Source organism: Schistocerca cancellata, chromosome 3 (assembly GCF_023864275.1).
Source record: "Schistocerca cancellata isolate TAMUIC-IGC-003103 chromosome 3, iqSchCanc2.1, whole genome shotgun sequence".
Classification (NCBI taxonomy): domain Eukaryota; kingdom Metazoa; phylum Arthropoda; class Insecta; order Orthoptera; family Acrididae; genus Schistocerca; species Schistocerca cancellata.
Window position 1 is genome coordinate 327,620,368 of NC_064628.1, and position 18,200 is coordinate 327,638,567.

Genomic DNA, 18,200 nt, shown 5'->3' on the forward strand with positions numbered 1-18,200 from the left:
TGCTCAGAGCCATTTGAACCATTTGAGCATATCTTATATGATGTCTTTGGGTAAGATACATGTTGCATGTCCACTTTGATGGTAAGAGTGGCGATAGGTGCAGATTTATGGTGAATGGCGTCGGTGGCACTGTGCCAGAGGTTGGCTGGTTGGTTGATTCGAGGGAGGGGGCCAGAGAGCGAGGTCATCAGTCCAATCGAAGTAGGGAAGGAAGTCGGTGATGCCCTTTCAAAGGAACCATCCCGGCATTTAACTGATGCGATTAAGGGAAATTACGAAAAACCTGAATCAGGACGGCCCGACGCGGGTTTGGACCGTCGTTCTCCCGAAAGTGAGTCAGGTGTGCTAGCCACTGCTGCACCTCGCTCGGTGTGTGCCAGAGGGAGAATCCCTAGAGTGAGTGAGTGTGTAACGGACATCGGCTGTGCCGGCAGGTGTCGCCTGCCGCCCACGCGTCTGAGGAGGGCGACGGTGCGGCGGCGAGATGGTGGGCGACGCGCTGGAGCCGGTGCACGGGTTGGTGGTGGGCGGCCAGGACGCCGCAGAGAACGAGTTCCCCAGCCAGGTGAGTACAGGGCGGAGGCGCTCCTCCAACACCACCTGGTGGCTACCATTCGTAGCATCGTCAACAAGACCGACTGTGGACCTCTGGTACAGAGCCGAGTGGAGGGTCTGAATCAGAGACTCAGACGATTCTGCGACCGTATAGGCTGTCGATTTCTCGGCTTGCGCCATACGGTAATAGAGTTTCGGGTTCCACTTAATAGGTCAGGTGTCCATTACTCGTAGGAGGTGGGTACATGGGTAGCGGTGGATGTGTGGAATGGACTGGACGGAGTTTTAGGATAGAGGGCCTCGGGAAAGTGCAGAAAGGGTTTCAGTTTCAAAGGGTGCAGGATGAACACAAGAAGGGGATAGACATAGCAGCAATCAATATTGTAGTTGTAAATTGTCATATCTGTGTTCGAAAAGAACCAGTGAGACAAGCGCTAACATTAAGCACTGAAGTTCAAATCGTTATATGTATCGAAAGGTGGCTACAACCGGAGATAAGTTCAGCCGGAATTTTTACAAAGGACCTAACAGCGTTTAGTAAGAATAGATTAAATACGGTTGCTGGAGGCGCCTTTTTGCTGTTAGAAGTAGTTTGTCTTGTAGCCAAATTGAAGCAGATAATTCCTGTGAGTTAGTGTGGGTAGTGGTTATACTTTACAACCGAAATGAATTTCTAATTGGTTCCTTCTACCGACTTCCCGGCTCAGACGATACAGTTTCTGAACAGTTCAATGAAAACATCTCGTCACAAATAGGTACCTCACTTGTATCATTTTATTTGGTGGTGATTTCAATCTAGCTTCGATTTGTGGACGAAAATACGTATTCAGAGCCGGTTGTAGGTATGAAACATCGTCAGTAATTGTACTAAATGCTTTCTCCGAAAATTATTTCAAGCAATTAGTTCAGGAGCCTACTCAAAGTGTAAATAGTTGCGAAAACATAACGTCGGTAAAGAAACAATACCACGTAAGTAGCAAAATAAGAATTTTACACGAGAGACAAAAAACTGTCTAAAATGCCTAATACATTTCACAGCGGCACTAAAATTGCATCGTAGCACTACGAGGAAATATTGGATCAAATAAAAATGTGAAACAAAAAAAATACACTTTAAAAAGCTTAATTACGGCACATACGCGGAATTGTCTCGGTATTTACGCCATTATCTGTTGCTTACGCGGTATTTGTTTATCAGTCTCCCGGCACAACTTGACACATTCACGTTGGTATTTGGTGCTGAGAAAGCTAGTAAGAGCACATTTTGGAGCATTAATCATTTTTTACTGAAAGATTTCATAGAAATATTTTAAATAAATATACTGTTTACATAGTTGCGATAATGTCTGCACATTTCTTCAAGAAAAATCCTAAACGTCACTCATAGTAGCAACAGAGAATTACACTGCACTGATACTCGTCACACAGTTATCTCCGCGATAATTTTCATTCATAAGGAATGTTGTTGTTATACTATGACAATATTTAGGAAGAACAGATTTAAGTTGTCGTAAATGACCCCATTTGGCTATCTTGATTTTCAGTATTTCCTTTTATAGTTTCGGGAAGCAAACATCTCCACGAATTTTCCTCGGACACCTCGGTAGTTCTTGCCACACCTCGTTGAAAGAGCGCTTGTAGTAAATAATACCATTTGGGCGGTACTGTAGCGCCCTCGCCGGCCGCGGTGGCCGCGCGGTTCTGGCGCTGCAGTACGGAACCGCGGGACTGCTACGGTCGCAGGTTCGAATCCTGCCTCGGGCATGGGTGTGTGTGATGTCCTTAGGTTAGTTAGGTTTAAGTAGTTCTAAGTTCTAGGGGACTTATGACCTAAGATGTTGAGTCCCATAGTGCTCAGAGCCATTTTGTAGCGCCCTCAGATCGGTAACTGTAGGCTAATTTTTCACGGCTCTTCCAAACCTAATTGAGTCGTACAGCCACAAACTTTTCTCTGCGTTGTTGATGAAAAAGGAATAATCTAGGTAATGGACTTCGTATGGCTGTAGCTTTTTTCTCGCTTCTTTAGATATCATAGCTTATTGACTAAGAAGTGTAAATTCATGTCCTTTAAGCTTGCACTCAATGGAACTGTGAACTGAGTCACATTCCATCTGAGTATGGCTTTCCTCCAAAAACTTTTGTCTAATCAATACTCCAGTATCAATTGCTAATCTTAAAAGAGCATTTGATAACATCACGTTTCTGTTCTAATATGTGCAGCCGTCAGAATACAGAAAGCCTTGAACGAGATTTTCCTTAATGGTTCTGGATAGGGTGTCCACGATGCACGAGGCAAAACATGATGCAACCAAATCTCCTTGCGTTTCATCGAACCAGTAACATACTGCATCACGACTTTTTAAATTATACATTGTAAAGTTATGAACGGCCAACTTTGTGTCATAATAAACTGCTCTTGCACTTAAAAATGGAGCTACTTTCACGGCCTGTAAGTTCATGATGTACACTGAGCAGAGCTTCTGCTGGGCTTCTTTCTTGTCAGCGTCTTTTTGCATCCTTGCCTGCTCTTTCAGTTCTGTGTGTTGCTTCCACAAGTTACCAAGCCTTTAACTACAACACAACTCGCACTGGTCTTTCTTGGGGGAAAATAAGCTAATATTACCATCTTCTAAAAATCAAGTTAAAGGTAGCCCGACTTAATGGTGAAACCTTCTCTGCATAACATTTTTCCACATGGAGTCCATACAGCTGTTGTTTGGATTGTAGAATAGCCTCAAGATACAACTTCAAGGAGGATTTCCTGCAGTAATGCGACGGAAGTTTCGGAAGAGAGTCCAGGAATTCTTTCGTGAAGGTTCTCTCATCTTTCTTCTTCGTCTGTTTGATTCGAGGTCATCCCATGTGTGGAATTACCCAGCCAATATCGGACAGTCCATTCTTTAATCCCAAGAGCACTGAGAAATATCTTTTTGCATACTTTGTTTCCCCAGCTCATTTTTCAAATGATAAATAGCGTCCCTTTTCTCCTGGATTCGCCAGTGTTCTTCCCTGGACGTTTGGTTGGAATTACGTCCACAAGGTTGATAACGTAAACCTTCCTCTGATCACCTGATATTATTTCCCAAAATATGTTCAATACTGCCTGCCTATCAGCAGGAAACTGATGACACTTCCTTTGAATGGATTTCTGGCACATCTTCGAAGTACATGTCAGACCTAATTTTCGTGCCATTTTTGGAGTATCATGAGTGATTTTACCAATTCTATTTTTTTTTTTTTTTTGTATCCAATATACGCCTGGCCACGCATTCTCAGAATTTTATTGGCATTTTTCTTCCAATCTTCAGGATGTGGTTTAGACTTCATTTTCCTGTCACTGCTTACGTCACCATAAAATTCTTGGCCTTCACTGTCAGCATCATTATTGCTCCCGTGATCTTCCGATAATTTATCCAGAGTGTATGGCAAACAATGAGCACCATCGCGTAGCAATGAGTGTGAAGTACTGTCGTCGCTAGTGGAAGCTGTGACTGTGGTTTCATTTTGAGGATTGTTGGATACAGCCACTGAAGTTTCTAGATGAAAAATATTTATAAATTAATTCAAGCAGACAAAGCTGAAGCTCAAATTCATGTATTTATGGGAACGACGGCATCAGTAATACTATTAACAATAATCCCAAGAAAATTTACCTGCGTCATTAGATGTTGCAGGAACAGTAACCGAGAACCCCACATACGAAATTAAATCTTCTTCGGTAAATGTAACTTCAGCCTTACGACTTTCCTCGCCTGTTGTTTGTTCTGCATTTACGGGACATCCTACAAGAAAGTGAACAGTCTAGAAATCTTTGGCAGAGATGAATAAAGCACAGAACGAGTTAAGTGGGGGCGTTCTGATTTATATCACAATAAGACACTTGCGGTGCTACTAAAATTCAAAGGTGAATAATAAAACAATTTTCTTACCACTGTCAGTCACTCTCAGGAACGATTCTCCGCTTTCATAAGTTGATTTGAGCTGAGAAACAATTTCTTCTCCAGTAAAAAGATCGTCATCTATATCGCTGTCCATTATCACGAATGAAGCTACAAGCATGGAACCACTTTCGAGCACTGTTAAATACGTAATAACGCAGTAACAACGTGCTGTGACTGCGCGCAATTTTATATTTACGCGGTATTGTTAACAGTATCCATAGATTGTAGATACGCTGTATTTAATATTCTCTACAGTTCCGCGGTATTGCCATCTATTTATTTGCTGCGTCACATACGCGGTATTGTTTTAGATAATTTTATCATGGTAAATAATTAAAAATTCTGCATTATGACGTTAAGAGCTGATGCGCATACGGTCAACGACATTATCTGACCGTAAAACGAAAAATGGACAAGTTGTCAGTTACGCGGTATTGTTTCTTCTTTGACGATAAGTGACCTCTTAGCAGCAAACAGTCCTGAGAAAATAAGCATTATGACGTAACAAGGTCGTTACAGCAAAACTGAATTCTGCGACAACTAAATCCACCAAAAGTAAACACAAAATATACGTATCTATTTATAAAAAGCAGATAAAAAATCGCTTGACTCTTTGAAAAGAGACAGCTATCACTCCTTCCTAACAATGAACGTGGAAGTGGCTTTTATTTTGACACTAAAGTGCGCTTCTTTTACGATGGCGGCCGAGCTTAGGTTCGTTCTGCGCATCCGACGTCACAAAACACAGTCAGCCAGTGAACAGAGAACGACGTTGCAAGAGCTCGACTGCAGTGCAGAGCACGGACGAGTGTCTTCAGTTTTAAAAACGTTCAGTCATAAATAAAGTAACTGAACAAAAGCAATGTCTTGATAGCAGACTTTCTATAAAAGAATGTTTGGAAAAAGCATTTTTTATACCAACTGTTTCATATTCTATTAATTAATTAAACCAAACAAGCAATAAGCCTCCTAATTCAGGGGATAGCAAGGAAATTCATTCTCACTAACCGCTTTTTCGCAATAAAGAACAGCGGTAATTGTTTATTTCCTATTGTACTTCGACGAAACGTGAGTAAATCATAGCCCGCATCTCGTGGTCGTGCGGTAGCGTTCTCGCTTCCCACGCCCGGGTTCCCGGGTTCGATTCCCGGCGGGGTCAGGGATTTTCTCTGCCTCGTGATGGCTGGGTGTTGTGTGCTGTCCTTAGGTTAGTTAGGTTTAAGTAGTTCTAGAGGACTGATGACCATAGCAGTTAAGTCCCATAGTGCTCAGAGTAATTCATAGCGATAAACAGTGTTTGTCGGTATTTTGCTTGACTCTTTTAAACTACTGCAAGAATTCTATTGCACACTGAGCTGTGTTAGCGTAACGGTTAAGGTCTTTGACTGCTAAACAAAGGTGTCCGAGATCAAATCTTGTTCGATACTTAATATTTTCTTTATTTAAAAACTATATCGAAGTGTCTTACTTCATGAATTTTATTTGTTTCACTGTAATTTTTTGAAATTTCTAGTGGCTACTAAAATCGACCATGCGGAAAGTATACGCTGTGGACTTTTACCTCTGCAAACTCTTCAAAATTTCGTGCAATGGTTTACTACATTTAATGCCGCACAATAACTGCGTTGAACATCCAAACAAAATTAAATCATTTATGGGGGGAAGGTATCAGTCAAGAAGATGTGCAAAACATCAAATTTTTGGGCCAAATAGTTTTTGTGAAATCGAATGATAAGTGTGTCAAAGCAGTCGGAACACCATGTGTCTGCACAGGCGAGCAGTGCAGTAATGACAAAATCGCGCTCAGCGCGGAATGCGGGAAGCACGTCTCTGAAGCAGCGAAAGGGTTAATGCGGCCGTGGTGGCTTTACTTCATAAACTGCGCGCTGCACCCTAAACACAGTTTGCGAACTATACTATACTATGGCGCTGCTTCTCTTGGCGCATGCATCTGGCAACGCAGCAATCTCCCGCGTCTGGGCGGGCATGCACGAGCCGCCAAGATAAAAGAATTGAACTATAGTATCTTATGGAAAAGTATAAGTTCTGCTTGTTGAATGTTACGTGCTAGTTGTTTTCACGTACATAAGGAAAAAAAGTGGACCCAAAACTGAATCCTGTGCGATTTCTCCCCAGTCACTAATGTGATTTCTATCCAGTCAATAAAATTTTCTTTCCTTCCATAATTGCTTGAATTATTCAGCGTACCTTTTTGCATTCTGTTTGTACAATACTGTTCTATGAGAGTAACAGTACCATCAAAATTTGAGAAAATTATCTTTGTGGAGAAAAACTTACGAGAAACTGGGTCGTTTAAGGAACAGAGAGATGTGGAAGATGAGGTACCACCGCCAGACACCACATTTGCTAGGTGGTAGCCTTTAAATCGGCCGGGGTCCGTTACTATACGTCGGACCCGTGTGTCGCCACTATCAGTAATTGCAGACCGAGCGCCACCACACGGCAGGTCTAGTCTAGAGAGACTCACTAGCACTCGCCCAGTTGTACAGCCGACTTTGCTAGCGGATGTTCACTGACTACATACGCTCTCCTTTGCCAAGACGACAGTTTAGCATAGCCTTCAGCTACGCCATTTGCCACGACCTAGCAAGACGCAATATTCAGTTAGTATAATCTGAACAGATAATATTGTGAATCATGTACCGTCAAGAGCGACGTTCGTCATTAATGGATTAAAGTTAAGTATGAAACTAATTACGTCCGCTTTCTGAATTCTAATTCCTTGTCATGTTCCAGACCTCACGTCAGTATAGTTCTTCCCTCCTCACGCCAGCCTGCGTGATCTAAAACGCATGCATTTCGGCCTCCATTCCTGACACGGTGTTGGCTCTTGTGCCAACCCTACAGAAGATGCTTGACTAAGAATGGTTTCCGAAGTAGACTTTGTGGAGATTGTGTTGTACTGGGTTGGACAAAATTCATAAATAAGCACACATCAACTTGTCAGTGAAATGCAGCAACAACACATCACTATCGAAACAACGTCTGTAAGCAATGGGGCCAACAATTTTGACCACAGAGTCCACTTCTATCAGTGGATTATCCAGTGCAGTACTGCTGTGCTGAGTTTTCTACACATCATGTTGTTCTCAAATGAGGTCTCTTTCTGTGGCGATGGCGTTTCCAGCTATCGCAAGAACCCTGTCTGGAGTGATGGAAATCTATAAAGTGTTCTGATTTCACATCAGCAGCAACAATTCTCCATCGACAAGTGGACTCGTATTGCACACAACTACATAACAGGATCTTTCTTGTAGCCACTGTGTTTGAATGGTGCATATTTCATAGAGTGCATTCGAGATTTTCTGTCACGGTTGTGGCTAATATATCTTTCTTGTCCTTGAAAATATGTGTTTTCTACACGGTGGTGTGCCGTCCTACTTTGATATTATTCTCCATGAGCACTTGAATAACAGATTCCTTCATCGATGTATTGGAAGTACTGTCCATTGCCAGAACGATCACCAGAAATAAACCCTTTGGTTTTCTTCTATCGCTTCATGAAGGTTAACCGAGGAAAATGGAGACAGAACCGGCATATTCCTAACCTCTGTACCTGTACGTGAGACAAAGACGATGATGACAGGGTAACTTGAATTAGTTGTTGCATGAAATTAGCGATGCCCTGATAGGTAGGGTCATAGCGCCCTGTCTCTCCATACAACACACAACAGGGATATTTGAAACGGCGCCACTTATATTTTATTTTATTTGTTATTTTTTTTATATTTGAATGCGCTGTTGTAATGCCTGTGTTGAGACTGTCAGTCATCGATTTGAAGAGGTGCTGAGAGCTCAAATTATTCTTTAAGGTGTGAGTAGTTATGGAAGAAATGGGGCAGAACAACTAGAGAAAGAAGAGAGAAAAATACTGAGAAAAATAATAGGTCCCAAAAGAGGTGGAGAGAGATGGATGCGAAGACCTAGGGAAGAACTGTACCGGAACATGAGAACAATATCCGGGGAAATCAGACTCAAAAGGGCAAGGTTTGCTGGACATGTAATTAGGATGAGTATGGACAGAATGACGAAGAGAGTGTGGAAACAACAGGGAGAACAAGGGGAAAGACAGGAACCAAGTGGGTTGTTGGACTTCGGAAGGTCTGGTTGGAATTGGGGATCAAGGTCGAAGGAAAGGAAAATTGAAGGAACAAATATACACCGACCAATATGCCGGAGATCAACGACAGAGAAGAATACAGGAAAAGATTAGAGTGTCACCAGTGGAGCCGATAGGAGAAAAGAACAATGAAGATCTCGGGAGAAGAGCAGGAGAGAAGAAGAGAAAGAATGAAGAGGTTCTGGGAGAAGAAGAGGAAAATGCAGTCCACGAAATGGTTGCCCGTAGTCCTACAGAGACCGTAACGCAAGAAGAAGGAGGAGGAGGAGTTTATCGCAATAAGAAACTGAATGTTTAATTCCAACTCTTAGTCCTTTATGTCAAAGTACTCTTCTGGTTCTCCTACACCTGTAAATTAAGACTGTAGTGATTTGGGACATCCAGCATTTGTAGAAAAAGGTATGTTTGGCACTGAATTTATGTTAACAAACACACAAAAATACTGGGAAGGAATCAGCAAAATTATAAGAATTTGCCAAAACTGTAACAAATCCATCCAAAATTGTAAACAGAAACTGGAGATGGACATAACGTTGTCGTGCTTGCAGAAAATTCCATAGGGAACAATACTCTACTGCAGATTCCAAAAACGAAATTGCAAATATCACATGAATTTCACACAGCCACAATAGGTCAGTGTGTCTGATGCAATTTTTCGGTCGTAAATTACGATAATTAAGGCTAAAAGCATCTGACCATATATCAGACTTGCATAAACGTAAGGGAAAAAGTGAACAGGTTGTTTACAGTAGGATGCGAGTGCAAGTGGGATACTCAGAGAGGAGGAGAGATGGGGGAAGGCAGCCATTTTGGGTCATAAATTATGGACATTAAAATAAGACTGAAATCATCTGGTTATAAATTATACTTATGTAAATATAACTTACGAGCACAAGTGTGCGGTTTATTCACTTCAGAGTCACGTACTACCTTAAATAAATACCGAGTAAGAGAATAAAAGGATGGATTTATTACCTAAGGAAGCTCGACCAAGGGACTGGTCTGTTTATGCAGGGAGGATAATGGGTCCGTTACCCAGGACCCTAACGACGCAGGCATAGATGGGGTGGAAAGTGGTCCTGTACACTCTTTGGCCCACAACTAACTACTACACCCAACATCTTTAGTAATCTGCTTTGCATATTCTAGGCTTGTTCTGTCCCTACTATTTTTCTTCTCTGCTTCTCCTTCTAATGCCAAGTTAACTATTCGTGGATACTGTAACAGATGTCCCATTATCCAATTTTAACATTTTTAAATATTCGGATAATAAGTTGCCGTCTCTTTATCTAAGAATAGATGATGAATGCAGCTAGTCGCTATCTCTGTGTAATGTCTTGTCTGTATAGACGTGTATCTGTTGCCTTTAAGATCCCTTCACCTTCACACATAAATCTATACAGTAAAATAAGACCCTCCCAGTTCTTGGCCGATCCGTGATAAGACAGGCGAAAAATTAGACTAATAGAGGATTATTAGTATTATCTCTATTTTTATTCGCTCTCTCTTTCTCTCTTTTATCTATGTACAGTTTTTAATATAATATTTCATTACGTGAAATCAGCCAAATAGGATCTTTGGTGGAGTCCTTCGTCTTGGTAATCAGCGGCTGGCTTGCTGTAAGAGATCTTTACATTTATTATTACTGTTAAACACTGCAGTCAGTCGGGAAAATCAATAGTTTGGACAATTTGTTCCTTTTACGAAAGATTGCGAATTCCATATGTGTACGAAGCCTTTTTGGACGATTTAACACAGACTCAGTGATTGCAGGCTCTCTTCGACATAGCTGAAACTTCCCCACTAATTACAGGGCCAACGTGATCATCAAATGATTCAGAAAAAACTCATTCGTTCATTCACTCCAGAACAAAAAAGTCACAAACCTTATTTATGGAGGAAATTGTGTATTAAATCCATCTTCATTATATATCCAGATCTCCGGTGATTCCACGCCTTAATTATTTTCCTTTCACAGTCTCTTTCTCTTCAAACAAACCGCTAGCGGCACAAATGTTAATTGGCTCGCTTTAGCGAGAAGAAAAGCTGAATATGTATCTCTCAGAAACACGTCAATCCCTCAACAGATACTCCAGAAGCTGTCCTAGTTACCACTCTAACAACCATGGAGAATGCATATACAGGGTGTTTCAAAAATGACCGGTATATTTGAAACGGCAATAAAAACTAAACGAGCAGCGATAGAGATACACCGTTTGTTGTAATATGCTTGGGACAACAGTACATTTTCAGGCGGACAAACTTTCGAAATTACAGTAGTTACAATGTTCAACAACAGATGGCGCTGCAAGTGATGTGAAAGATATAGAAGACAACGCAGTCTGTGGGTGCGCCATTCTGTACGTCGTCTTTCTGCTGTAAGCGTGTGCTGTTCACAACGTGCAAGTGTGCTGTAGACAACATGGTTTATTCCTTAGAACAGAGGATTTTTCTGGTGTTGGAATTCCACCGCCTAGAACACAGTGTTGTTGCAACAAGACGAAGTTTTCAACGGAGGTTTAATGTAACCAAAGGACCGAAAAGCGATACAATAAAGGATCTGTTTGAAAAATTTCAACGGACTGGGAACGTGACGGATGAATGTGCTGGAAAGGTAGGGCGACCGCGTACGGCAACCACAGAGGGCAACGTGCAGCTAGTGCAGCAGGTGATCCAACAGCGGCCTCGGGTTTCCGTTCGCCGTGTTGCAGCTGCGGTCCAAATGACGTCAACGTCCACGTATCGTCTCATGCGCCAGAGTTTACACCTCTATCCATACAAAATGGCTCTGAGCACTATGGGACTCAACATCTTAGGTCATAAGTCCCCTAGAACTTAGAACTACTTAAACCTAACTAACCTAAGGACATCACACACATCCATGCCCGAGGCAGGATTCGAACCTGCGACCGTAGCCCATACAAAATTCAAACGCGGCAACCCCTCAGCGCCGCTACCATTGCTGCACGAGAGACGTTCGCTAACGATATAGTGCACAAGATTGATGACGGCGATATGCATGTGGGCAGCATTTGGTTTACTGACGAAGCTTATTTTTACCTGGACGGCTTCGTCAATAAACAGAACTGGCGCATATGGGGAACCGAAAAGCCCCATGTTGCAGTCCCATCGTCCCTGCATCCTCAAAAAGTACTGGTCTGGGCCGCCATTTCTTCCAAAGGAATCATTGGCCCATTTTTCAGATCCGAAACGATTACTGCATCACGCTATCTGGACATTCTTCGTGAATTTGTGGCGGTACAAACTGCCTTAGACGACACTGCGAACACCTCGTGGTTTATGCAAGATGGTGCCCGGCCACATCGCACGGCCGACGTCTTTAATTTCCTGAATGAATATTTCGATGATCGTGTGATTGCTTTGGGCTATCCGAAACATACAGGAGGCGGCGTGGATTGGCCTCCCTATTCGCCAGACATGAACCCCTGTGACTTCTTTCTGTGGGGTCACTTGAAAGACCAGGTGTACCGCCAGAATCCAGAAACAATTGAACAGCTGAAGCAGTACATCTCATCTGTATGTGAAGCTATTCCGCCAGACACGTTGTCAAAGGTTTCGGGTAATTTCATTCAGAGACTACGCCATATTATTGCTACGCATGGTGGATATGTGGAAAATATCGTACTATAGAGTTTCCCAGACCGCAGCGCCATCTGTTGTTGAAAATTGTAACTACTGTAATTTCGAAAGTTTGTCTGCCTGAAAATGTACTGTTGTCCCAAGCATATTGCAACAAACTGTGTATTTCTATCGCTGCTCGTTTAGTTTTTATTACCGTTTCAAATATACCGGTCATTTTTGAAACACCCTGTATGCATCTCTGTTATTTCAAAGAATAAGCGCACTAGAAAATACTTTGGCGTCGTCGAGCTGTCGCTGCATATATTACGAGAAAATCAGATCAGATAACTTTTCCAAAATGAATGAATGTGGATGGTTTGATTGAAAATGATTAATTGGTGCGTGGTAGAGGGTATTTTCTGTGGGGACATTACACAGTCCATTCTCCTGGTATGGATTTTTCATAGATGTCTTTGCTTGCCCATTATTTTTAGTATTCCTTCATTCCTCACTCAATCTATCTACTTTATTATTAAAATTCTTCAGTAGCATCACATACAAACTCTACCAGTTGTTTTTTTTTTTCACTGGGTTTCCGAAGATCCATTTTTCACTTCCATACAATGATGTGTTTCAGACGTACGCTTGCAGGAATTTCTGCCTCATTTCCACATCAATAATTGACAACATTAGAGCTTTTTTAATGAAAGCTTGGTTTGCCTGTGCCAACGTTCATCGTTGCGTTGGTCATCCTGTATAATATTGTTTCATTGACAGGAGAATTTTTTCACTTATTCCAATACTATGTTGTTCACAATTTTGAAGTTAAGGCCATCATTATTCTACTTTCACCTCCTCTTCATCGCAAAAAAATGGTTCAAATGGCTCTGAGTGCTATGGGACTTAAGATCTGAGGTCATCAGTCCCCTAGAACTTAGAACTACTTAAAACTAACAAACCTAAGGACATCACACACATCCATGCCCGAGGCAGGATTCGAACCTGCGACCGTAGCGGTCGCGCGGTTCCAGACTGAAGCGCCTAGAACCGCTCGGCCACACCGGCCGGTTCTTCATCGCATTTGTCTTTATTGTATTCAACCTCTAGCTTAATTCAGTGTTATGCATGCTTTCTATTCGTTTCATCAGATTTCCGTATTCGTTTCACTCGCTCAGAAGGGCTGGAGTGTCTGCAATCCTTGGTATTCGTTTGTGTTTCCCTTGCACCTTTATTCTTCATATCGTAGCATTTAATCTGCTATCGAATAAATGAATGAGAAGAAACGTTCCTACCGTGATGAATTACTGTCAGACACACTAACCATGCAAGCTATGGTTTGCGAAAGTAAGATGATAGGTAGTTGGTTGAGGAGTGGTAAGGTGCTGATTAACAAAATTACTAGTGATTAAAAAGTACTGGTAGTTTATTACCAATAAACAGTTCTACACTTCACAATTAATAAAACAAGCTATTTAATAGTGGGAGCACTGAATAAGACAGTGAAGCTTAAGGTTCACCACATCAATAAATACTGTCCTTAAAATGCACGGGTGCAACATGATAATAATAATAATAACAATAATAATAATAATAATAATAAGATCACTCCACGTTGTCAGACCCAAAATAAAATCACATTCATTCTCTTATCAAAATAATTGAAGGTACAAAGCAGTTATTAATGCCGTATGACATTGTTCGTTAAAGAGACAGTCGCAGGTCAAGAACTTCAGTTAATCGAATACCTACACTTAACGATTGAACAAATAGATTAAGGTCCAATGTTAAAAGCCCACAAGAATCCACTTTAAGCAATTAAATTTTATATGCAAATTTCATGCCTCGCCTGTAGAGAACAGCTTACGGCAACACTGCCCACCTTAAGCGAAAAACACAACTTCACTACTGAAACAACTTTAAAAACATTTAAGACAGACACAGGCAGATAATCAGGCTTATACACACAGTGAGCTTTATGGCTAATGGCCGGTCAAACACTAGGCACAAGGCGTGAAGTTCGTGAAACCTTAACGAAAATTGCCTGAACATAAAGGGTGTTTCAGAAGTGACGGTCAACGTTCAAGGATATGACAGGAGTGATCATTCAAAACAAAAAAAGTCAAGTAAACATGGGCTCTAAAACGCATACATTAAGAGCTATGAGCAATTCTTGATCTTCGACACTGCGAAACAAATCTCTTCTACTGCAAGCTCTTTGCTTTCCATATTTTTGGATGTAGCAGTATGGACCAATACAGGAAAAAAAGTCCAGTAAACATGTGCTCTATAATGCATACTTTAAGAGCTATGAGTACTTGTTCACCTTCGCTACTTTGAAACACAACTTTTCCAATGAACAAGAGCTCATAACCTTTAAGGTATGCATTTTAGAGCACATGTTTACCGGACATTTTTTCTTGTTTTCGTCCATATTACTTTGATTTTTTTTGTTTCCACTTGTCACTTTTGTCATATCCCTGAATATTGGCCATCACTTCTGAAACACCTGTATAAATCATAAGGGAAAATAATTACAAATATAAAGATGCCCTGGCCGGTATCGTATACAACTACAATACACAACTCCACAGTAGGCAAACACTTAAGCTCAGGGGATTACAGGCAAGTGAAAAACAGCAGTAGCTCATCAAATATACAGGAATAATTGACTAAGCCCAGCAGGCAGAAACGACGAGCAAACAAATCACAGTATAATTATTACACACGTGGATAGTCCGACAAAAGCTAATACAAGTAATGTGGACTCACTAAAATCTGATTGTTAACTGGTAGTCTTGTAAAACATACTTATAAGCAGAATTAAACACTATTCTAGTAAAACACAAGACATCAATAAACAAAACAAGGCTGGCAAGCACTGAATAGCTAATACGCCAGACAAGAAGCTTATAGAAAAATTTTAACAATAAGCGCAGATGTATGTACACAATTACGCAAGCCACGCCACCCAGTAACATGGTAAGTAGGAGTCAAAATCCAAATACAATGTTCGCCACAAAATCAGCTGTAAATCAGCTGAACACAGCCTGACAGAAAAATACAAATTAGCGCCTTCACTTCCAACAGAATATCGAAGGAACGACCACAAATACCTATTAGATCCGAAAGCAACCAGGATGCAGTGTACCACATGGCAGTTAAAAACAAAGTTACCCCCCATTAAAAAGAAAAGGGCTTACCATGAAGTCTGAAATATAGGCAAGCAACGATTCCCCGAGCAGGCTCGCTTCCTCCAATGGCGCGTGACATTCCACAGTCTAGGCCGCCGCCTTTCGGCTAGCTGTGTTCGGCCTAACAGGGCGCTCACACGTCCTAGGTAAACCCGTACTTCCAACTCTTCACAATGCTACCAGAAAGTCACGTCTCGGGTTGCCATAAACGCACCTTTGTCCCTGTCTACCAATGGTCACCCGCCCTCTTGCGGGCCGACTTCCTCCAGTTTCCCGGCAACGCAGCAGAGACATACACAGAGCAGATACTATCTATAACTGAATGCCAATCATGTCGTGCGCTCGTGACTCAGAAGGGCTGCATGTGGAGAACTATGTTGAATGAACCGTGAGGGTAAATTCTATCAAGTTTCGCCTGATTCTTCCCTAGATCATCGGAGGAGGCTCGCTTACCTCGCCTCTCGTATCGCTGTCTCGATGTTCCCACTGAGTTGGCTCCTAACATACACTAGCACTCGCTATTTGTGTGTGTTCAAGATTTTGACAGCGGTACTTGACTGGGTAGTCAATTTTAGTGAAATGAAACAAACACTCGTAATGCACACGTGTTCCCTGCACGCCGTCTAATCTTCGACTCGGCGTTGGGTTATCCTAGCTCTTCCCCACCTGCCAGCACACGACACTATCATGCTTGGTCAATTAATCCCGCCAGTTATTTGTAACATTGATTTAATTCTTTAGTTAATCTCTGCAGGTCAATTTTGAATAACTGAAATGTAGTTACGCTATGTGATCAAAAGTATCTGGACACCTGGCTGAAAATGACTTTCAAGTTCGTGGCGCCCTCCATCGGTAATTCTGGAATTCAGTATGGTGTCGGCCCACTCTTAGCCTTCATGACAGCTTCCACTCATGCATGCATACGTTCAATCAGGTGCTGGAAGGTTTATTGGGTAATGGCAGCCCATTCTTCACCGAGTGCTGCACTGAAGAGAGGTATCGATGTCGGTCGGTGAGGCCTGGCACGAAGTCGGCGGTCCAAAACATCCCAAAGGTGTTTTATAGGATTCAGGTCAGGACTCTGTGCAGGCCAGTCCATTACAGGGATGTTATTGTCATGTAAGCACTCCGCCACAGGCCGTGCATTATGAACAGGTGCTCGACCTCGGTGAAAGATGCAATCGCCATCCCCGAATTGCTCATCAACAGTAGGAAACAAGGAGGTGCTTAAAACTTCAATGTATGCCTATGCTGCGATAGTGCCCCGCAAAACAATAAGAGATGCAGGTCCCCTCCATGAAGAACACGACATCACCATAACACCACCGCCTCCTAATTTTACTGTTGGCACTACACACTCTGGCACATGACGTTCACCGGACATTCGCCATACCCACACCCTGCCATCGGATCGCCACATTGTGTACCGTGATTCGTCACTCCATACAACGTTTTTCTGTTCAATCGTACAATGTTTAAGCTCCTTACACCAGGCGAGGCGTCGTTTGGCATTTACCTGCGTGATGTGTGGCTTATGAGCATCCGCTCGACCATGAAAGTTTTCTCACCTCCCGCCTAACTGGCGTAGTACTTGCAGTGGACCATGATGCAGTTTGGAATTCCTGGGTGATGGTCTGGATAGATGTCTGCCTATTACACATTACGACCCTCTTCAAATGTCGGCGGTCTCGGTCAGTCAACAGACGACGAGATCGGCCTGTACACTTTCGTGCTGTACGTGACCCTTCACGTTTCCACTTCACCATCACATCGGTAACAGTGGACCTACGGATGTTTAGGAGTGTGGAAACGGCGTACAGACGTAGAACACAAGTGACACCTAATCACCTGTCCACGTTCGAAGTCCGTGAGTTCTGCGGAGCGCTCCATTCTGCTCTCTCACGGTGTATAAGGACTACTGAGGTCGCTGATATGGAGTACATGGCAGTAGGTGGCAGCACAATGCACCTAATACGAAAAACGTATGTTTTTGGGGGTGTCCGGATACTTTTCATCAGATAGTGTTTATAGAAATCAGTTTGGGTAAAGTCTCTAGCATAGTCATAATAGCTTTTCAATCATTTAAATATTAAATACACTCAAGGAAAAAAGTCGCAGCACTAAGAAGGAACGGTGCGACTTAAGCGAAAGTTGGTAGGCGTGTCTCTACAACGGGAAGATGATGTCTATTCAAATTTCGTGCCAGTCGCTTAAGAGTGGCACTAGTAACGCGATATAAGGATGCAAAAAAGGTTTGCCTTAAATACACGCTGCAACGGTCGTGAGCGTTAGTTCCCTTTGAGACTGGACTTGGTGAGTTGATGTTAGTCTAGAGCGCCCAGCAACGAAGACCCCATTCTAAACACCTCACTAAGTTTGAATGAGGTCACGTAGTAGGCGTACGAGAAGCTGGATGTTCCTTCTGCGATTTTGCAGTAAGACTTGGCAGGAATGTAGCCACCGTACGTGATTTCTACTAGAGATGTTCGCGATAATATACGATCGCAAGAAGACCGGGAGTGTGGCCGGCCACGTGGCACTATCGAGAGGGACTTAAGGAACTGGTACAAATCGATTACTGCAAGGACAGCTCCGAGCCAGAATCCTGCAGCGTGCATTCTGTTGACCAGAAAGCACCGCCATTTGAGACATAAGCTGTGTCAAGCAACAGTTCATCGGAGAGCAGGATGAAGTCTGTTGTGTTTCTTGATGAAAGCTGGTTCTTCTTCGATACCGGTGATGGCAGTGTGTTGGCTAGAAGCAGACCAATTGAGGGGCTGCAACCAACCT

The 18,200-nt window shown here is 42.5% G+C and overlaps 1 protein-coding gene across 1 annotated transcript in view; it reads left to right on the forward strand.

Moving 5' to 3' along the window:
• Nucleotides 1-484: 484 nt before the first annotated feature.
• The window catches only part of LOC126176291 (trypsin-3-like), an 85,671-nt gene continuing 67,955 nt past the window's right edge, over nt 485-18,200 (forward strand). Inside the window, exon 1 of the mRNA XM_049923441.1 lies at nt 485-565. Within this exon, the coding sequence (XP_049779398.1) occupies nt 485-565 (81 nt within the window). The remainder of the gene's footprint in view (nt 566-18,200) is intronic.